Source organism: Rhinolophus sinicus, linkage group LG14 (genome assembly GCF_036562045.2).
Source record: "Rhinolophus sinicus isolate RSC01 linkage group LG14, ASM3656204v1, whole genome shotgun sequence".
NCBI classification, from domain to species: domain Eukaryota; kingdom Metazoa; phylum Chordata; class Mammalia; order Chiroptera; family Rhinolophidae; genus Rhinolophus; species Rhinolophus sinicus.
Window position 1 is genome coordinate 12,661,269 of NC_133763.1, and position 23,716 is coordinate 12,684,984.

General features: G+C 37.8%; 1 protein-coding gene and 1 pseudogene across 1 annotated transcript in view; one reads left to right on the forward strand and one right to left on the reverse strand.

Moving 5' to 3' along the window:
- Nucleotides 1-23,266, forward strand: part of CPA6 (carboxypeptidase A6) — a 224,912-nt gene extending 201,646 nt beyond the window's left edge. The window contains exons 9-11 of the mRNA XM_019725306.2: nucleotides 9,640-9,842; nucleotides 13,518-13,602; nucleotides 22,665-23,266. Of these exons, the coding sequence (XP_019580865.2) occupies nucleotides 9,640-9,842; nucleotides 13,518-13,602; nucleotides 22,665-22,852 (476 nt within the window). The 3' untranslated portion in view covers nucleotides 22,853-23,266. The remainder of the gene's footprint in view (nucleotides 1-9,639; nucleotides 9,843-13,517; nucleotides 13,603-22,664) is intronic.
- On the reverse strand, nucleotides 7,179-7,306 carry LOC141568765 (U2 spliceosomal RNA; annotated as a pseudogene).
- Nucleotides 23,267-23,716: the final 450 nt, after the last annotated feature.

A 23,716-nucleotide genomic window follows, 5' to 3' on the forward strand; every position in this document is an offset into this window, starting at 1 on the left:
TAAGTCACACAACTTCTATCACTAAATGTTAACTTCACATTTAGAACAGAATCTAAGGATGTGAAGGAAAAATAAGTATGTAATTACATTGGAACTTTTTTTCCTCTGACTGAAACCATGAACTATCAATGCGGTACTCTTAACAATCGTTTTCTATCCAACAGTTCTCGGCTTTTTTCCCCCACTACCACACTCCCAACTGATGAAGAGAATAAACACCTGTGGTTTTTATTCTAGGCACACCCACCCTAATCGATTTTTTTCTCCCCCCACTCCCCTCCTGTTACAAGAGTGTATTAGAGTAAATTAAGAGTTATTTATCAGGATAACTAAACCAATTTTTTTAGTTAAATAACTTTATAGCGTGTGACTATCTACTGCGAGACAATCCCACCCCCTCCCCCAACTGATAGCAACACATTGTCACACCACCACATGAGAACCACCAATTTGGGTCCCTAAGCCACCCACAACAAATATAGCCAGAGTAGTGACATGCCTGTCACTGAACTCATTCGTAGTACACTACCTCTGACTACAGCCCAGTTTGGGGATTTTTCAGTCCATTGCTGCTTCTAATACCACCACCCCGTTCTCCATTTCTTCTCTAAAGTGTACCTCCAACCTCATTTTACCGTCCAGAAGGACTAAGGTTCATAGAAGCAGCAAAACCTTTATGTATTTATTTATTTATTTGGTGAAGTCATATTTTTTCGAGTCCCTTCCATCTTGAATCCCAGCGAGTCTCTTTGCCATCACAGCCTCCCCAGGGCTTCTAATCCTTCCTGCTTTCTCTCCATCCTTTGTGCTCCATGCACTTAGTCTGCACTGCACACTTTACCACTGTATTATACCTACATTGCCTTGTCCTCTAATTTCCTTATATGTGCACGTCTTGTCTCCTTTCTAGATTTATGTGATCCTTGTAGAGTTTCGCATCTCAGTACTCAAAAACTAAAGAGGTGATGTATGGTATGGAAGTTAAATTGCTGAGACGTTCCGAACAGAGATGTATGCTGTCTTATTTGACAAGACTAAAATCACTCCCCTCTGCACTGCAGAGATCTGTTATATATTCTGCAGTTGTTCTGCATGCAAAGATGGGAAAGAATTTTGTCTCAGCCTCAGAAACAATATACTGGCTCCCATAAACTAAGGGAAAATGAATCACCTTTTGATTCTCGTGCTCCTAAAACCTCAAGTTTTAGGTATAATGCTTCTTGTTCCTTTTCCCCTAGAAGTATGTTTCATCATTGTTTCCTGGATATTGAATCCTTTATCTGGTGTTTTTTACTTGTTTTCTTGAAATGCTGTGTCTGGTGTTTTCACTTTCTGCTATCTTCATCTTCTATAGTACAGCAGATATTTCTGACCAGAATCTGTGTGATTGAGGCTAGATCTGGATAGGGCTCTTCAAATTGTGTATCCAACACAGCTACTTAAAATCCCGCAGGGACTTAATATTCAATAATGTTTGTGAGCTGTTCCTTTGCATCTTAGCAAAGCTTGGATCTTGCCCCTCAAAGGCTATAAATAAAATTAGATCATTTCAGTGGCTTTCTTTCCACCTGAATTAATTTCTTTTCATTTTAGAGGCTCTGCTTTTCAGATTCTGTTTTTTTATTTTTTAGACAGGATTGGTATAGGAGATGAGTAAGGCAAAAATTCCAAGAAAAAGACAGGCAGATAGCATTTTGAATGCGAGACCCCATTCTGCTGAATCAATACTTAAATCTGCGGTAAATAACATTGGCAGGATGCCAATCCATAAAATACACCATAAAATGCTCTAGCGTATTCCAGACTCTAATATGCTTCTTTGGCAAACAGCATTAAATTGAGGCATGGCCGTTCTTATTATACAGGTTCGCTTGTGCATGCTAATCATGAAATAAAATTCTTTTTCATTTTATTAGGTACCCAATATTCGTCAAACACTGGGCTAGGCCCAACGAATAGGGAAATAGGTGTGCATACAATTTTAACACAGGATACTAAGTTTTATGACAAATGCAGGGTGTTTGGACACATATAGGAGAGCACCTAACCCAGCCTAGGGGCATTGGAGAAGATGCTGAGAGGAAGTCATAACCGAATTGAGCATTGAGGGACAAGGAAAATCAGATTGTGAAGAAAAGAGATGTTTCAGGCAGAGGTAACATCATGTGCAAAGTCATAAAGGCAAAAAGGGGTATGGAAACTCTGGAAAATGACCAATAGTTTAGTCAGAGTTAGAGCAGAAGGCTTAAGGCAGAGTAGTAGAAGCTACAATGTCAAGCAGGTTGACCAAACAAGAACATGAAAGACCTTATCCCATAAGCATCTGGTCAGAGGGAAGAAGCATGACCCTGAGTTCCAAGGAAGGGGAAAACTATGGAACTTTGAAACTATTTCAGAGCCATGGAAAGTACATGTAATTACCTAGCAAATGGTATAAAATACCAGTCACAGTCTTTTCTGTACAGCAATGGGGCAAAAATCACAAATTGTTTCTTAAGACAGAAAACACACACGCAACATACACACACACAAACACACACACTAAACTATAATACATACGACTACCCCATTCAAACATTTTGATCGCACTACCTCTATGGCCTTCAGGGCATAGTGAAGATTTCAGAATTTTGTCCAGAAGGCAATCACTGAAGGAGGTTAAGCCGCAGAATGATAATATCAGATTTCTGTCTTTAGAAGGTTACAGTGACATTGTTGAGAAGGCTGAACTGAAGGTAGGCCAGCCAGACCGAAGGCAGAGACTGTTCTGATAATACACAGGAATAAGGATGAGGGCCTGAAGTTCAGACCCAGAGAGATTTAGCAGGTGAGATCAACAGAATTTGCTCTCCAATTGGATGGAGAGATGAAAGAGAAGAAAATCTCTAGAATTGTTCCACCAAAGTTTCTGACTTAGGCTGCTAGCTGAATGAGGGACACATGGGTTAAGAAACATAGCAAAAGATTAGTGATGGCTAGGAAAGAGAAAGCTGATTCCATCTAGGGTTATCTTGAGCTTTCAGAGCTTCTGAGACAAGCAGATGGAGATACCCGCAGGCTACAATATACGTGAATTTGAAACTTGAGATAGAGATTCAGGAGTCATTGACTTGCGTACTCAAGAATATTACTCCAGGAATTATCCCATCTCTTTTGTTCTGTTGTCTGCTTGATTGGCTTAGGGTGTTTGTTTGTTCTCTACTGGAGTTTTCTAGATTCCAACCATTTCCGACCACTTCTATTACTACCACCTTGGTCCAAGCCATCATCATCAGCTCTCACCTGGACTGTTGTAGGAACCTTCAAACTAGTCTCACAACTTCTATCCTTGCACACACCCTCCCTACAACACACACACACACACACACACACACACACACACACACACACACACACACACACACACTGTCCTCAGCCATAATGAACCTTTGAACTATAAGTCAGATGATGTCAGTTCTCAGCAAAACATGCTGCAATGGCTAACCATTTTACTCACCCAAAGGACATAAAACAGCCTATAAAACTTCATGTGATGTGGGCTCCCACTGACTGTCTGATCTCATCTATTTATGCCCTCCTCTCAACATTTGGCTCCATCCACACTGGCCAGACACACTCCAGGCCTGCCTTGGAACCTTTGCATTAGCTGCTCCCTCTGCCTAAAACACTCTTCTTCAGATGCTATGGCTGACTCCCTGTAGTCCTCAAGTCTGCTCAAAAGTCAGTTTCTGAGAATAACCATCAGCTCCATCTTATCATTGCAACCCACCTCCCCAGAATCCTGGATCTTTTCTGCACTCTTCTACCTTTTTCTCTTTTCCACAACACTGTCCTACTACACAGAGCAATTCACTTATTCTCTGCATTTACTGTTTATTGTCTCCCCTGACCCTTAGCACCACCACTAGAGTGTAAGCTCTGCAAGGCAGAAAACTTTGTTCTGCTCTTTAGTGTATGCCAGTGTGTGGTGCATATGTGCAAAATAAATACTTGTGAATAAATGGAAGTATCAACATATAAATAGTAGTGGAAGAAGCCATATTCATTGAAAAGAGAAATAATTGAAGAGAATGGACTAAGGGCAGAATAATTGGGTAGTCCTCCTTTCAAGGGACTAACAGAGGAAGAGAAACCCACAAAAAGGACTGAAAAAAGAATGGTTGGAAGAAAAACATAAAAGAATAATGTATCAAAAACCAAGGGAGGAGAATATTTTAAGCAGGAGGTCAGCTCTGTGAAAAGCCAGGCCCCGGGCTCTCCTGAAGCCACTTTCCCCTGCTTTGCTGGCCAGTTTCTACTGTTTCTGGCCCTGTCCATCCTGCACATACATATGCTCTCTCTGCATCTTCCTCAAAACCTTCCTGTTGTAAACTGTCCTCGCCAGTAGCAAATCTCTCTCCATTCATTCTTTGGAAGAAAGCTCACCAGTTTTTATGCAGTCTAAAAGGAAATTTAACGGACCTATTTCTGCTATGACTTGTTTAAAGCTTACCCATGAAGCTATCAGTCTGTATTTTCTTGGGGGCAAGGGAGGATTTGTACCCACGTGCCTAAACAATCGGGGGCTCATTACTCGTATTTAAGAATTTCTTAAGTACCTCATTTCCTTTCTGAAACTGTGAACCTCTGTTAAGATACCTATAACTTAGGGGAAGCTCAGCATTGCAGATTTGAAATTATTCAAGAAATATTTAGGTAAAAAAAAAAAAATGTTCTCATGGTCTAAGAGGCTTTATGAAGATTTCTTTGTTGTTATATTGCCCTTGTATATTCCCAGCTTCCATGGAGATGACCTGGGGTTCAGTTGTCTAATCAAATAGTCCCATGTAATAACAGTCCTAGGTGCAAGGACCTTCTCTGAGCTGGGTAATCTCCACTTATTCCTTCAGCAACACTTAAATGATAGCAAGGGTATTTTGCTAAGTACTTGAGAATAATAACGCATGACTTCTCCTTGAGGAGCTCACCCGAGAGTCCATGTAAATAAATAACTACTGTACAACTTAAGTGCTACCCAATTTCCACCCAGTCGTCCCTAGAATTAGTCTCTAGTCTATACCCTGCCACTCTTCCCACCAGATGTTGAATCTGTACCACCTATGCTAGTACGGGATGTTATAAGCACCTCAAACCTACCCAGAGAAGAATGGTGTTGGCTGGATCTAGTAAAGATGCTTAGGATAAGGCTAGTAGCTTGGGTCAACAGGAGAGTCTCACTGAGGTACACGGCCAGGGACACAAAGCAAGATAGATACTCACCACTCGCAGCTCCACCTACAGCCCTGATTGTTCCCTTCTCCAAAAGGGACATACAGAGCTGGTCCCATTTTCAGTACCAAACATTTATCCCCCTGGCTACTCAATCTTGAAGGAGAAAATCATGAAGTTCAGTTTTTTCCCCCATATAAAAGACAAAAAACAGCAATTCCACCCTTTGTTAGTTGAAAAAGTAAGTAATTTATCTTTAGCAACTTAGAATGTTCAGTTATTCAGAAGAGGGTCTGATTTTCTCAGGAAATGTCAATAGAGGTGTTACTCATTATTCCAAATAAGTGGTAGGCCTATATCTTTAAAAGTTATCAGAACACTATATAGTGTGTGTGTTTGTGTGTGTCTGTGTGTGTGTAATGTATGTATACATACACACCATATATATGTGTATATATATATATACACACATATATATATTATGTGTGTATACTGTATATATACATATATATATATAATATATATAATATTGAATATAAGATTTACTCAATGAGTCATATTTTTATTTTGAGAGCACATAAGCCTCCAAAATGAAGTTTAAAGGTATAGGCTGGGGAACTAATTCCCAGTTATATTTCATGGAGTTGGAGGTGGGGGACAGAAAGAGAGAGGATGGGAAGAACAGTGATGGTATCATGAAATGACTTCTAATATAGTGCTCTGAAATGACCATTTGAAAACAGTTATCAACTCACAAGAACAATAATAAATACATATTAAAGAAAAATGTTAACATGTAAATGAATATAACACACAATCTGAGCAAATGGAATAGCATCACATGTCCTTATATTGGGTGACTCAATATAATAATATCCTCCCAAAATAAGTATAAATTGAATGTAATCCCAGTTAGAATTTCAATAGGGTTTCATTTTGTTTTCTGCTCTTGCAATTGGTAAAACGGTCATAAAGTTTATAGGAAAAAATAAATAGACCCTAAAAAAGCCAATATCAGAGCCTGATATCAGAGCATACTTTAATTCTACTATAGATTGATAGGGTAACAATATGAAAATACACCAACGGATCAGCAGAACAGAACAGGAAATCTAGAAATAGATCCACACATGCAGTAGACTTTTAATATATGACCAAGGTAGTGCTTCAATTCAGTGGGAAAATGACAGAATATTTACTAAATGATGCTGACAGAATTGGCTATCCCTGTTTTAAAACCTGAAGGTATAATCATGTTACATATGTGTAAAAAGAAAATCCAGAAGAATTAAAACTTAGATGGAAAATAAAATTCTTGAAAGAAAATCTATAAATTACCTATAATCTCTAAGAATACTGAAAACTTTCTTAACTAAAACAGAAAACCCGAAAGCCATTTAAAAAGAAAAGACACAGTGATTATACATAATTTTAAATGTCGAAAATGATATAAATTCCCATTAACAATTAAATAGAAAAATTACAAATTTGAGGATAACATGCAATGCAGATGACAGATAAGTATCTACACAAAGCTATTTTATACACGGGTAAGAAAAAAATAAACAGCCCAAGAGAGAATAACATGAGCTTAGATCACAAGTAAGCAATTCACAGAAGAGTCTAATAGAAAACAAATATATGCTCACAAACACTTGCAGAAAGGAAGGAAAATTAAATTCTTGCCATCAAACTGGCAAAAATCAAAAGGTGATAAACTTGTAGAGTACTGTTAGGGATTGAAGAGAAATGGTACTTTTATACACAACTTTTGGGAGTGTAAATAGTAACAAACAAGCTTCATAAACAATCTGAAAAAATCTATGAAAATTAAAAATGCAATCCTTTTAAAACTTTTAAATTTTGGATCATGTGAATTTAACAACTACTCTCTCTATATATATTATGCATACATAATTTTATTATATATAATTTTTAAAAACACTACAACAATGCAAAACAATTGTTGATATGATTCCGTTGCTGTTCAATTTAAAAGCTATAAATGAAAAGAAAAACAAACATTCAAAATGAAAAAATATCAAACTGATAAGAACAGATTCTACACTTGATCTTAACCAAAAGGCTGAGAAGTGATACAATCTAGAGGAAATGGATAAATTTCTAGAAGCATACAATCTTCCAAGGCTGAATCAAGAAGAAACAAAGTTTGAACCAACCAATTACTACTAATGAAATTGAATCCATAATCAACAAGCTGCCAACAAATGAAAGTTCTGGACCAGATGGCTTCAAGGGTGAATTTTACACAAACATTATTTAAAAAAGAATCAGCACCTATTCTTCTCAAAATATTCCCAAAAAATGAAGAGGAGGGGAGGCTACCAAGCTCATTCTATGAGTCTAGCATTACCTTGATTCCAAAACCAGACAAAGACATTACAAAAAAGAAAATTATAGGCCAATATCCCTGAACTTAGATGCAAAAATCCTCCACAAAATATTAGCAAACCGAATTCAGTAATACATTAAAAAGATCATACACCGCGATCGAGTGGGATTCATTTCTGGTGTGCAAGGTTGGTTCTATATCCACAAATCAACCAACATGATACACCGCATAAAAAAAATGAAGGATAAAGTTCATATGATCATATCAATTGATGCAGAAAAAGCATTTGATGAAATCCAACATCCATTTATGATAAAAATTCTCAGCAAAGTGGGAACAGAAAGAACATATATCAACATAAGAAAGGCCATATTAAAAGCCACAGCTAAGCATCATACTCAATGAGGAAAAGCTAAAAACATTCCTCTTAAGATCAGGAACAAGAGAAGGATGTCCAGCCCATTGTGCGAGGAACTCCTTGATAATAAGCCTGGGTGTCCTGCAGTGTGCCCGGTAGCTGCAACACAACCTACCCCTAAAGGAAGGAATGGTGGAGGTCCCCGGAGCTCCAGCTATCTTTGCATGGCAGGGCCCTGATTCTCGCACTAAGAACACACAGTGCCATGAGGTATTTTAATAAAGCATGAGCTCTGGAAGCCTAGCCAGGGGCAGTGTGTCTTCACAGATTTGCCACTAATGTGGTGCTGAAGGCCTGAATCCTCAAGACTTAGTCTGATTTGACTTGGTTTCTTTTCATGTCTGTAGAATTAGACTGTGGCACAGGGTCACCAAACATTTTCCACTTGTTTATGGAAAGACATAGTTTTCTAGGGGTATGTGAGGGATTATAATGGCCCAGAATGGCAAATAATTACGGAAAAATGTAATTATTTTCAAAATTTCTTGGAACCTTAATACTTTGTGATTATTATACTGAATCTTATTTTCCTTCCTCCCCTTCATAGATTCATATGATGTAATTTCTTAATTCAAAAATTATTAAAATTCAGTTTTAAGGATTTCTTAACTGAACCAGATCTGACCCCCAAGATAACTGCAGAGGCCTCTTGGGTTTTACAAAACCAGTTTAGATATTGCTAACCTAAAAATATAATAGAAATTGGTTTGCCATGTTCTGTGGAATTATTTCTGTCTTGTTTCCATGTTTTTGATATGTCAATATTTATATCTTACCAGACACCTGTACAGATAGCAAGCCTTTTTTTTTTTTTCAATTTTTTTGGGGGGGAGTATTGGGGAACATTGTGTTTTTCTGGGGCCCATCAGCTCTAAGTCAAGTCGTTGTCCTTCAATCTAGTTGTGGAGGGCGCAGCTCAGCTCCAAATCTAGTTGCCCGTTTTCAATCTTAGTTGCAGGGGGCGCAGCCCACCATCCCTTGTGGGAACCGAATAGGCAACTTTGTTGTCAAGAGCTCGTTCTCTAACCAACTGAGCCATCCGGCCTCCCTCAAGCCTTTTCTTTTGATCCAACATTCACTTACTCAAAAATATTTGTTAAACACTTGCCATTCCATTTTTCTAGTTGCCAGGAGGCCAGCCAGGAAGACACAGTCCCTGCCTTCACAGAGCTCTGGAGTCTAACAAAGAATCCAGGTTGGATGTAGGCTCCGTGAGAGCAGGGATTTTTGTGTGTGTGTTGTTTTCTAGTGTATCCCAGGCACCTAGAACAGTGTAAATATTGGTCGAATGTTAAAGGAGTAAATATTTAACACTAATTGCAAGTGTGTTAAGTGTTAATGGAGTATATATATGGAGTATACAGGTATCTCTACCTGCTCTAGAGAACCATATAGAATTAGTTCTCCAACTGATAGAGTTATCTGTCTCTTTCGAGTGGTTTAGGCAGGCTCAGTTAAACAATCAGTATCTATTTCCTGTTTAGGCCACACCTTGGGTTTTTCAGTAATTGATCTCTGTAAACGAGAAGTGAGATGAATTGCTGAATAATACCATATGTCTATCGAAATAAAAGAAAAATCACAGTCTAACAATGCAGATTTGTGTTTTTTGCTTCTTGCCTGTCCACTCCCCCACCCCATTTTCTTTTCTAACTTGCAGATGAAGGAGCTTCTATGCACCCTTGTGATGACACGTACTGTGGACCTTTCCCAGAATCTGAGCCGGAAGTGAAAGCTGTAGCTAACTTCCTTCGAAAACACAAGAAGCACATTAGGGCTTACCTATCATTTCATGCCTATGCTCAGATGTTGCTGTATCCCTATTCTTACAAATATGAAGCAATCCCCAATTTTAACTGTGTGGTGAGTATTTGACCCTGTACATGTGTGTCAGGCTTCACACTTCTTTCTAATGCTAAGATGGTTCTAAGCAGTGATGATAATAGCAAATATATATTGTGTTTATTCTAATAAGCATTTTATATTTATTAATTCATTCATTTTTCTTAATCATATATGGTAGGAAACTGTTATAATCCCCATTTGACACTTGAGAAAACTGAAAGCTAGAGAAATTAAATAATTAGATTAAGAACACACAGTTACAAGGGTCATAGCCCCCAACCTAACTCCAGTGTTGTTGTTTTAACCACTGTACTATGCTGCTTCCCAGATGCAATCATTTCAAACCTATTTTTATTCTTACCACAGGTTGTACAGAAAATGTCAGGATGGATTCGATTAGTATTACAGCTTCGGTCACATGTGCAGGGTTGTGATTAACTTTATTGAGTAAATAATTGCTCATAAATTATGGTCTGACTCTCATTAATTAAAAGCAAGTTTTAATTTATAAGCACTATTTGCTTAGTGCTAGTAAATCTCTGGGCGTGTATCTGACAAGTTAGCACTAAGAATGAACAGCCTTTCAGGCATAAGATTACTTGAAGGTGAGAAAGCAGTGTTTCTTTCTCTCCTCATCTCAGAAACCTGACAAGCTATCCACTACAGGCATAATTCCTTGTAAAGTGGGTATGACTCGGAACCTATGGTATCTAAAAGCCTATCAAGTTCAAAACCAGGCCAAAGTAATGTATAGTGTTAGAAATAAGGAAGAGGAAGGGAACAGTGATTGTGAGGAGGTATAAGAAAGCTTGTGGGTTGCTGTTGATATTCTGCTCCTTACCTGGATGGCATTCCATGAGTGTGTGCAATTTGCCATCATTCACTGAGCTATCAATTTAAAATTTGTGTACTCATCTGTATGTATGATATACTTGACTTCAAAAGGTTTTATAAAATAGAAGCATCCCTCTCTCCCTATCCCTTGAACTCTAAGTCCTGCACCAGTTGCCTGGTGTGGCATTAATTCCTGGTCTAGGTGTCCTGGACTAGAAGGAATAGGGAACGTGAGGCGATCGGAAGAAGGCCTGGGAGAAACCTTAAATTCTGTCCAAAAGAGGAACTTGGTTCTTGGCATTCCAAGCAAAAATGCTGAGCAAATTCTCTCTCTTGAGAAACATTGTGAATGTAAAGGTTATATTTGATAGTGTCCTTCTTCGGCTACTCTGTGGGTCAAATAGGATTTTTGGTGGTGGTGGTGGTGGTGACCTGGCATCCTAACCACCTTGTATCACAACGTTTCCATAGGCCAATGTCTAATCCTTTCTAACTTGGGCACAGTGTCTATTTATATTCTCTCAATAGATTATATGGAGCATATAATATATTACAAATGTTATCTGAGAACGTTCTCCATATTTTGAACTTGTCTTCCCACCAGGAGTTAAGACTATTTTCTTTTTGTCTTAGATTGGAGGATGTGGTATAAAGAGTAGATTAGTTGTTCACAACCAAGGATGAATTTGTTTCCTAAGGAACATTGGACAATGATGGAGACATTTTTGATGGTCATAACAGGGCTGGCGGATGCTATTGACATCTAGTGTGTAGAGACCAAGGATGCTACCAAATATCCCACAATGCACAGCACAGCTTCCCACAGCAAAGGATTATTCAGTCCAAACTGTCAGTAACGCCACTGTTGAGAAATCCTGTTAGTTGGTTACATATAAAATAAATCACTAAAACCAGGATTATAATTCTCAAAAGCTAGGTTGTCTCTGAATGTTAACCAGAAACCATTAAGTTCTATTAAAATTGCTCAAAAATATTTTGTCAATATGTACGAGTCTGTGTTTCTGCTAACATTTTTAGATCATTCAAAGTTGCTTTGAATATGGACATATTTAAATAAAAAATATACGCCTTACTTAGAGGAGGTCTGATAAGTGAGGCCTGAGTCCTTCGGGACAATTGGAAAGAGAAAGCAATGGAGAAAAGAGAAAGCACTTAAACTCTCTCAAACAGGTGTCTAGCTATGCCACCTGGGAAAATAATTCTTAGAAAATTTGCTGAAGTTTCCACTTTTTCTGCAAGGACCATATCTAAACCTCGTATCTACCTGCACCCGTACTGAATGGCAGAAGTGCAGTGAGCTGAAAAGGCTAAAACTATGCAATGTTTTGTGTAATGTACAAAGTGGCTATCTTTTTTTACTGAATGGATTTTTTTTCATTGGGTTTAGTCATCTAAAATAAAATAATGAGGAACAAAGAGCTCCTCACCAGCAGAATGCAGTAATCTTCTAAATGTAGAAATATCTGTCCTTGCCATAGGATATTTGTGGCTGTTGGACAAGATGTTAAATCTTAGAACATTCTCCATAAAGATACTTCATTATGGTATTTATATTCCTTTTCTGTTGGCTCTTGAGAGGGTAATGTCATCATCAGTGAGATCAATAATAAATTGTCTGCCAGGTTCTGGAGCCTGGTCCCTGAATATCCAAAAGGGGTGGCATTTGCTGCAAATGCTGCTTTATGCATCCCTGAGGTGAATGAGGCTGCAAGCTGACGCTGGGTCCAACACACAGCCCCATGTTGCCCAGAGTGCTTCAATTGATGTTTTAAATTATTCACAGGCAAATTGAAATGGGAGAGTTGTATACTGGTGTCAACATACTTCTTTTCCTCTCACTGGTCATATAATACTTCTCTAACTCCTTGTCAGAAGTAGTGCTTTTATACCATTGAAAATGTTTTCCAGGGTAATCCATATCATCCTAGTTCATGATAGAATATTCACCTTTTAGTATGTCGATTGTGTTGAGTATTTTTCCTGATATTGGGGCATTGGTGAGAAGAGTTCCACCTCAGAATTTCTGCATCTTTGAGCTACCTGGCTGAGGCTCCATCAGACACATATGTAACCTTAGTAGTCATGAAGCATTCTGAAATTGTTCCCGTTCCAGTAGAGATAAACACACAAGAGAAGTCATTCTTACTGAAGTAAAGGGTTTCTTCATTGACCCAAATGTGTTTTAAATACCGTATACTGAAGGACTCGTATGTACTTAAGGATCAATAAGATTATGTTGATACTCTTGCAGATCTGTGCTTAGTCAACATTCATGCAAGAAAGATTGATTAAGCGTCTGCTATGTTCAGGTACATGGCTAAATACTACATATGTAACTATGAGTGAGACTGACATGGGCCCTGCCCTATCAAGCATTTTGTAACTTATAGAAATAGGTGTCTCTGAACTAAAGTAAAAAAGACAGACAGGACACAAAATCAGTGTCTGAAGGTATGAGTACGTATGCACTTATCCCAAATCAAACCCTCCTTGCTGTGGAACCCCACCCTGCTCGTTTAACTAACCTCTCTGGGCCTTCCTTTTCTCATCTGTAAAATGGAAATATTTTAGACACTGTTTAAATATTTTAGATCAGTTTAGGTACTGATCACTGACTTGTTGCAAAGAACAATCAAAGGAAATAACATGGTCTAAAACATATTGCAAAATGCAGCATGCGACTAAGAATAATGTTATTATTAAATAGAGGGATTACCTAATGTGTCCATCCTTATTCTTCAAATTGATGACTGATAAGGCTCAAACAACATGCCAGTGTTTCCAAAGATTTCAATGCAATAGTGTAAGTGATATAATTTCTCCATTTTTCCCTCACAGGAATCTGCCGCTTATAAAGCTGTAAGTGTACTTTACTCGGTATACGGGGTACTCTATAAATATGGACCTGCCTCCAGCACATTGTGTAAGTTTCCTGTGTGTGTTGTGTTCGAGTCATCTCTTGATCCAATATCCTGTATAATAACTTCCCTTTAAAAAAAAGAGAAACAGTGTTCCCCCCTACAGTGAAATTTTTTACTATAAAATTAGCCAAGGAAAATGAAGGGAGTTTATATATGATTCGTTTTACACCACTTGACTACACAAAGATCACTGCACAAAATTAAATAAATTCTAAGCAGAGAATCTTCAAGGCATGTAGTAATGACTACAAAGATGAATTGAGATCTTCCAGCTGTAGAAAGTACCAAAATGGGCTCCTTAAGCAATTGTCACTACTGTAAGCATAGAAATGGGTATTGAGAAGACAATGAAGTAATGTTTCAGCCTGAAAAGAGTTTCCCTTTTATTCCTTTCCTCCACCATTCTTGTTATGAAATTCTATTTCTTACATATACCTTCACCTGAATTTCCCTTAAAAAGTGATTAAAATATTTCTTTTTATATATGAAATAAAGAACAACTGTGTGGATGGAAAGAATGTGGACAAAGAATCAAGAGACATGGATTCTAGTCCTAATTCTGCCACTAATCAGGATATAATCCTGACCAAGATATTAATCCTGGGCTTCAGTATTCCACAACTGTTAAATGAGGAATTGGACTAGATCATGTCTCAGGGCCTTTCCAACTCTAAAATTCATTGACCATATGACTTGGAAAATCTAGTGAGAAATCACAAATATCTGAATATCTATGCGTGCATGTTGATATACACACACACACACACACGTTATGTGTATATGTATAGATAGTGACAGCCAATTATGCTGCTTTTCAGTGAGGTAGCAAATTCCTTCTGATGCCTTTAATCTACCCATCTTATCATCCTAACCACTCACTTTCTTCAATCTTCAGAAGAAAAGCTTGGTTTGTCAATTTACATTGCTTATCAAATAAGTAATTCTAATAATGAGAATGTCCTAAGTATCAGAACTTCTTTCAGACGCTATGAACCTTTTTGGAGGTCATGCTGACCTTTTTAGAACCATTTTTCACTAATGCCACCATGAAAGGGGAAATACAGTATTGAAAAAATAATCACATAACCAACTCTCGGAGAAGGACGTGGAACAGGTAAATGCTCTGCTTGCCTACTCCCACTACCGTATCAAACTAAATTATAGAACAACAACCATCCTTGAGAACCACCTGAACACTACCTGAGAAGAACTCCTACAACTAAGGATATTAAAAAGAAGCCATGTTGAGACTGGTAGGAGGGTCAAAGATACAAAAGGGCTGGTCCCACACCCATGTGTGGTGGTTAGAAATTGAGAGGGATATCTTGGCTGCGGAGGTCCTCCCTGAAGAGCGAGGGGTCCCAGCCCCACACCAGGCTCCCCCACCCAAAGAACTAGTGCCCGGAAGAGGAGTCCCCACAACAGCTGGCTGTGAAAATCAGCAAGGACACGGTCCCTGTGAGATGGAGGACTGCTGTTGACCCAGGCATCCTCTTAAAGGGCCCAAGACTCACTCACTCACAAATACTTGCCCTAAGTTCCAGCTAAGGGACAGCAGCTCGAAAAGTTCCAGGGCCATACCTGAAGGATCTGAATTCACCGGCTTCAGGGCAAGGGGCGTAGGGTCTAGGACACAAGTGCTGGCAGGTACCACTCTTCCTTTGTTGAGCCTTCTGCCCATCCAGACTGCAGGTTTGGTGGTGGGATGGGGTCCTTAAATCTGAGTCTCTATCAGTCTCTATCAAACTGGCTAACATCCCTTGCCCCACCTTGTTGATTCCCTGAAACCCTACTCCACCTAACTAGTGTACTAGCCTAAACCTCTTTCAGTAGCTGGGCTGTTCCTCACAAGTGGCTGGCCTCTGCCCACACTGTGGACTTTCCTAAAATCTCTCAAAGGTCCACAAATGCCAAATAAGCAACAGCTGACCTCAGCATGCCCCCAGCACGACACTACTGGTAGCCAGCCTTGGTTCACAGCATAGCAACTCTCATGCACCGCCAAGCCCAGCACAGGCAGCTAACAACCACAGATCACTTTGTAGATCCTATCAGGTGGTCCCTGGCCAGACACAGGCAGCAGCTGACCTGGGCCTGCACCAGAGTCTCTCTCAAGAGAACCCAGAACCAACACACTGGGTCACCAGCTTTAGACAACACCAGAGCACTACCCAATTAGTTTCACAAATGACACACCTAAAAGGTGGACTCAACCCTCCCACAAAACCTCCTCTGCTGTAATCATGGCCAGTTCTCACAGGCAGTCAGCCTAAAGGTAAATCCTACTCACTGGCTTGCCAACAGCAATCAAGATTCAACTACAACAGGGGGGCACACACAACCCACCAAAAGGAGAACCCAGCACATGTGACCAGGGATACTATGTCAGCGGACTCCCCAGGGCACCTACTACATGAAGCCGTCCTGTTAAGAATCGGAGATGTAGCAGATATATCTAACATATAGAAACAAACACAGGGAAGCAGCCAAAATGAGGAGATAAACAAACATGTCACAAATAAAAACATGACAAAACTCCTGGAAAAAAACTAAAAGAAATGGAAGGCAAGCAATGTACCAGATACAGAGTTCAAAACTCTGTAAGGATGCTCAATGAACTTAGGGGAAGAACTGATGAACTTACTGAGAATTTACACAAAGAGATAGAAACCAAAAGAAAGAACCAGTCAGAAATGAAGAATACAATAATGGAAATGAAGAATACATTAGAGGGAATCAACAGCAGATTAGGTAAAGCAGAGGACTGAATCAGCGCTCTGGAAGACAAGGTAAACCCCCAATCAGAAGAGAAAAAAAAAAGATTTTCTTAAAAATGAAGATAGTTTAAGGAACCTCTGGGACATCAAGTATAACAAAATTCACATCATAGGGAAAGCATAAGGAGAAGAGAGAGAACAAGGGACAGAAAATCTATCTTAAGAAATAATAACTGAAAATATCCCTGACCTGGCAAAGGAAATAGACATACAAGTCCAGGGAGCACAAAGAGTCCCCAACAAGATGAACCCAAAGAGGTCAACACCAAGATACATCATAATTAAAATGCCAAAGGGTAAAGACAAAGAGAGACTCTTAAAAACAGCAAGAGAAAAGCAGTTAGTTATGTTCAATGGTCCTCCCATAAGACTGTCAGATGATTTCTCAACAGAAACTTTGCAGGCCAGAAGGGATAGGCACAAAATATTCAAAGTGATAAAAAGCAAGGACTGAAAACTAAGATTACTCTACCCAGCAAGGCTATCATTTAGAATTGAAGGAGAGATAAAGAGCTTCCCACGCAAGAAAAAGCTAAAGGAGTTCATCACCACCAAACCAGTATTACAAGAAATATTGAAGGGACTTCTTTAAGAAGAATGAGAAGGAAGAGAAGGAGGAGAAGAAATAATCATATATATGAATAATAAAATGGCAATAACTACATACCTATTGATAACTCCTTTACATGTAAATGGATTAAATGCTCCAGTCAAAAACAGGGTAGCAAAATGGAAAAGAAAATAAGACCCATACATATGCTGCTTGCAAGCAGCCCACTTCAAATAGAAAGAAGCACACAGACTGAAAGTAAAGGGATGGAAAAAGATATTTCAGGCAAAGAAAAATGAAAAAAAAAAAAAAAAAACTGGGGTAGCAATAATTGTATCAGACAAAAGAAACTTTAAAACAAAGGCTATAACAAGAGACAAAGAAGGGCATCTCATAATGATAAAGGGATCAGTCCAATAAGAAGATATAACCCTTGTCAACATTTACATACCCAACATAGGAGCACCTAAATATATAAAGCAAATATTGATGGACATAAAGGGAAATATTGACGGTAATATAGGCATTGTCAGGGACTTTTAACACCCCATTGACATCAATGGATATATCATCCAGGCAGAAAATCAACAAGGAAACGGTGGCCTTAAATGACACATTAGACCAGATGAACTTAATTGATATTTTTAGAACATCTTACCCCAAGGCAGAATATACATTCTTTTCAAGTACCCATGGAAATTTTTCCAGAATAGATCCATGTTAGGCCACAAAACAAGTCTCAGTAAATTTAAGAATACTGAAATCATATTAAGCATCTGCTCCAACCACATGGTATGAAATTAGAAATCGATGGGTTAACAACAAAATTAGGAAGAAATCAAAAGATACCTTGAGACTAATGAAAACACAATGACCCAAAATCTATGGGACACAGCCAAAGTAGTTCTAAGGGAGAAATTTATAGCAATACAGGCCTATCTCAAGAAATGAGAAAAATCTCAAATAAAAAAATCTAACCTTACACCTAAATGAACTAGAAAAAGAACAAACAAACATCAAAGTGAGTAAAAGGAAATAATAAAGATCAAAGCAGAAATAAATAAAATAGGGTCTTAAAAAGCAATATAGAAAAGATCAATGAAACCATGAGCTGGTTCTTGAAAATATAAACAAAATTAATAAACCTTTAACCAGACTCATCAAGAAAAAAAGAGAGAGGGCCCAAAGACAGACAACTATAATAGAAATGAAAGAGAACTGACCAACACCACCACAGAAATACAAAGAATTATAAGAAAATACTACAAACAATTATATGCCAACAAATTGACAACCTGAAAGAAATGGATAAATTCCTAGAAACATACAGTATTCCAAGAGTGAATCAAGAAACACAGAAAAATCTGAACAGACCAATAACTACTAATGAAATCAAATCAATAATCATAAAACTCCCAACAAACAAAAGTCCAGGACCAGATGGCTTCACAGGTGAATTTTACCAAACATTCAAAGAATTAACACTTATCCTTCTCAAACTATTCCAAAACATTGACGAGGAGGGAAGTCTCCCAAGCTCATTTTATGAGGCCAGGATTACCCTGATCCCAAAGCCAGACAAAAACATTACAAAAAAACAAAATTATAGGCCAATATTCCTGATGAACTTAGATGCAAAACCCCTCAACAACATATTAGGAAACTAGATTCAGCAACACATTAAAAAAATCATACACCATGACCAAGTGGGATTTATTCCCAGGTGTAAGGTTGGTTCAGTACCTGCAAATCAATTAACATGATATACCACATAAACAAAATGAAGACTAAAAATCATATGATCATATCAAGAGATGGAGAAATAGCATTTGACAAAATCCAGCATCCATTTATGATAAAAACTCAGCAAAGTGGAAATAAATGGAACATACCCCAAAATAATAAAGGGCATATATGACAAACCCACAGCTAACATCATGCTCAATAGTAAAAACTAAATGCATTTTCCTCAAGATCAGGAACAAGACAAGGATGACCACTTTCGCCACTTTTATTTAAAGTATATTGAAAGTTCCAGCCACAGCAATCAGCCAAGAAATAAAAGGCAACCAAGTTGGAAAGAAAGAAAACTGTCATTATTTGCAGATGACATAATGTTACAGAGAACTCTAAAGAGTTCACAAAAAAACCATTAGAACTGATAAATGAATTCAGTAAAATAGCAGGATACAAATTTAATACTCAGAAATCAGTTGCATTTTTATACAGCAAAAACAAACTATCAGAAAGAAATTAAGAAAATGATTCCATTAACAATTGCATTAAAAAAATAATAAAATACCTAGAAATAAATTTAACTAAGGAGGTAAAAGACCTGTACTTGCAAAATTACAAGACACTGAAGAAAGAAAGTGAGGAAAACACAAATAAATAGAAGCATATACCATGCTCATGGGTAGGAAGAATTAAAATCGTTAAAATGTCCTTACTACCCAAAGCAATCTATAGATTCAATGCCATCCCTATCAAAATGCCAATGGTATTTTTCACAGAAATAGAACAAATAATCCTAAAATTTATATGGAACCACAAAAAAACCCCAAATAACCAAAGCAATCTTGAGAAGAAAAACAAAGTTGGAGGGATCATGCTATCTGATATCAAACTATACTACAAGGCCATAGTAATCAAAGCAGCATGGTGTTGGCATGAAAACAGATACATAAATCAATGGAACAGAATAGAGAGCTCAGAAATAAACTCACACCTACATCTTCATTTAACCTATATCAAAGGAGGCAAGAATATAGAGTGGAGTAGAGACAGTCTCTTCAATAAATGGTGTTGGGAAAACTGAACAGATAGATGCAAAAAAAAAAAAAAAAAGAAAAAAGAAACTAGACCACTTTCTTACACCATATGCAAGAATAAACTCAAAATGGATTAAAGACTTAAATGTAAGACCCAAAACCGTAAAACTCCTAGAATAAAACAGAGGCAGTAAATGCTCTGACGTTGCTCTTACCCCCATTTCTGGGTATTTATCTGAAGAAATCCAAAACACGAATTGGAAAAGATATATGCATCCTTGTGTTCACTACAGCGTTATTTACAATAGCCAAGATATGGAAGAGCCTAAGTGCCCATCAATAGACAATTGGATAAGTAAGTGGTGGTACAGATATACAATGGAATATTACTCAGCCAAAAAAAAGAGAAAATGAAATCTTACCATTTGCAACATGGACCTAGAGGGTATTGTCCTAAGTGAAATAAGTCAGAGAAAGATAAATACCATATGCTTTCACTTATATACGGAATCTAAAAGACAAAATGAACACACAAAATAGAAACAAAATCATAAATACAGAGAACTGATGGTTGCCAGATGGGAGGGGCATTGAGGTGGCTGGGTGAAAAAAGTGAAGAGACCAAGAAGTGCAAGTTGGTATTTACAAACTAGTCACAGGGATGTAAAGTACAGCACAGGGAATGTAGTCAATAATATGGTAATAACTGTGTAGGGTGTCAGGTGGGTACTAGACTTATCAAAGCGATCACATCGTTAAGTTATACGAATGTCTAACCACTATGCTGTATACCTAAAACTAACATAATATTGAATATCAATGGTAATTTAAAAATTTTTAATGGAAAAAAATCACATTACCAATTAATACCAATATACATTAACAATTTTAAACCATTAATTTTTAAAAATCTTACTCACACTTCACTTTTCAGCTTGATATCAAGGCACAGTCATAGTATTGTCTTTACTGAGAAGAACCTGTTACCATGGAAATGAGGCTGTCGCATTACCGTGACGTAAATGTCGGCACATATTGTCTCTGACTTTGGCTACTATGACTACTGTTTGTAATTCCAGTGTACTCTAACCCAGGGGGACAATGAAGCCACAGCCTACCTTCCACCCTTAACTGAAGCAAAGGGAGCCTGAGAAATAAGTCATTTAGTATCATCTTCACATAATAATTCTATCTCTAACTTGTCCTGGCAAAAATAGCATTAAAAAATGGTATCATTTGAGTAGGTGAACACACTCAGAAAATTTTTAAATAATAGTGTTTGTCAGGCTAGATTATATAAATTTCAGGAAAAAAGTATATAAACATTCTTCTATGAAACATACATTCACTTAAAACTTATTCAAAAATTATTAAGAGCCTGTTATGCTGAAAACTACATGCTAGGCTCTTTGGGGTGTGAAGATGCAAATAACAGCTAATATATGCTACGCACATTATTTCATTTAATTTTCACAACAACCCTATGTAGGTATTATCCCTTTTTCACAAGGGGAGACTGAGGCACAAAGAAGTCACAGGTGGTGGGATTGGATACAGCCCAATCCTGCAGTCAGCTTCTACTGTTCACACTTTTAGTTCTGCTGAAAAGCTGGAACCTGTGAGGTCACACAAACCAGAAAAAGAGAGCTGCCAAAAAGGATTGTCCGCTAGGTTAAATGCGATTAAGAGGTTGAAAGTAAAGTAAGGTCTGAGGGGAAAAAAGAAAAAAAGAAAAAAAGAAAAAAAAAAGGAGTTTAGGCCTGTTGTCATTTGTTCCCCTCAGGAATAAAGTTTTCATAGACTGGTAGAGGCAAGAACCAGATTGAAAGTGGTTGAGGATGTAGAAGTAACATATATACTCTTCTGAGTTCCAAAGCAACCAGAGGAAGCAAAAGAGGATGGCATATAGCAGGATCATGAAAAGGAATTACTATAGGAAAGCAGTGCTGGAACATTTTGGTCAAGGCAGATGCAATAAAGGGGGTTTTCATTAATGAAACAAGGTCCTAGAGAAGGGACCCTCTCACTCGCAGAGAAGACAATAACAAACGGTACCAAAAGATGACATGTAAAGGATGAGTCACATTTCTTCCTGTGAGCTAGAAGGAAGAAAGTCAGAGGGCTATGATGTCAGCAGAGGAGGTGATGGGCTAATTACCCATTCTAAGTATGGGGACAGTGAGAAAGTGAGGGGCGGGCCTAGAAGAGAATGAGAAAGATTCAGTAAATGAACATCTAGACAAAGGAGCCCAGAGCAGCATCAGGAAGAGAAAAGGACTTCAGTAATTAGTGTGAATTTACAGCAAAGACTTTCTCCAACTCCCTCAGGAAGAGGGAAAGCAGACAAACTAGGCCAGGGACTGAGAATTAGCCAAACAAAGGCAGAAAAAGGACTGAGGGAGGCATTGTAAACGGGTCCGGTGAGACGTTCAGTGAAGTAACTGACCATGGCAGGTAAAGTCAAATGAAATTATAAGAAGGCTGGGAGGAGTGTGGACACTACAAACTTAAACAAAGATAAAGAACAAATTCATTAGGAATGGAAAAAATAGGGGAAGTCCAAGAAATGAGTAGGTTTTCTGGGAACAGAATTTCAATGTTCTAGACCTTGAAAGTGGAGAAGAACTGAGTGATGAGAAGGAAAAAGTCCATGGTGTGGTTTTGTCTGTGGGTGAATGAAGTGCGGGTGGGGATAAATATTATTGGAATTGAGGCTGAGAAATGTTGAGGTCATCACACTGGAAAAGCAGTACTACTTAGACTAGATCCTCACAGATGGTGGCAGGTATGATTTATAAATTCCGTGTCCCTGATGGCAAGAAACTACTGTTAAACCATTCTTATTGAAACGGTATTTATTGGAAGAATTCAGTATAGCTTAGTAGGCAAGAACTATGTATACATTTTTGAAAATTATGCAGACTTACTTTAGTGAGGCTAATTTTTTTTTTTTTTTTTACTTTTAGATGTGAGTTCTGGTAGCTCAATGGACTGGGCCTACAAAAATGGAATACCCTACACATTTGCTTTTGAACTGCGTGACACTGGGCATTTTGGATTTTTACTCCCAGAGACGCTCATCAAACCCACCTGTACGGAGACCATGCTAGCTGTGAAGAACATCACACTGCACCTGCTCAAGAAGTGTCCTTGAGATGGCTCAAAAGTCAAGTCCATTGCCAGAAAGAGGGCTGATTCTGCCCAAGAGCTCCTTGGTAGTGGGTAAAAATTGTTTTTAATGAGAGGGGCAACTGCTTGGAGTGAATATGTCTATGGACTTTAAAAGGAACTTCTCATGCAATTCAACTCTCTGTGGCAATAAAAATGGTAATAAAAAATAATAATAGTAAAATAAGAACATAGTCGAGTTTGTTGTAAAATAAAGCATCCTTTTTATATCCTGTTAGAGTCTCATTTGATGAAGGTGAGGGATATTTTCAAAGTCTTTTGTCTCAAGAAATGTACCAATTGAGGATTTCACTTCAAATAAATCTCATGCTCTCAATTAATATCTAGACTACTAATAATGTTTAATCATTTGGTCCTTTTGAGATGGAAATTTTTTCAAATGGAAAGAACTATATCCTTTAATATAATAAATATAAAATGTTCAAGACCTCGGATTATTCACATCTTTATCCCCTGACATTAGTGTACCATCTACCTATAAAAAGTATAGCAAGATAGAGCACTTATTTTTATAGACTTTGAGAATACATTTTTAAAATAGGAGTAAACACTGAGGTGCCACACACAGCGGTAAGAGCTTTACACTAATAATCTCACCTTATTACTCAACTGCTATGATACTACTATTATCATTTTTCAAATGAGAAAATCGAGGCTTAGAAAAGCGATATAAGCTTTCATTTCCAGGCATATGATAGGATAGATATCTGGACTTCTGGAAATAACTAAAACTTCTAGATAAAATATAATTTTTTGAACAGTCTTTAAAATACCAGACAAAGAAAAGGGTATCTCAGGCCAGGCATTGCTTGAGTGAAGGCAGGAAGTG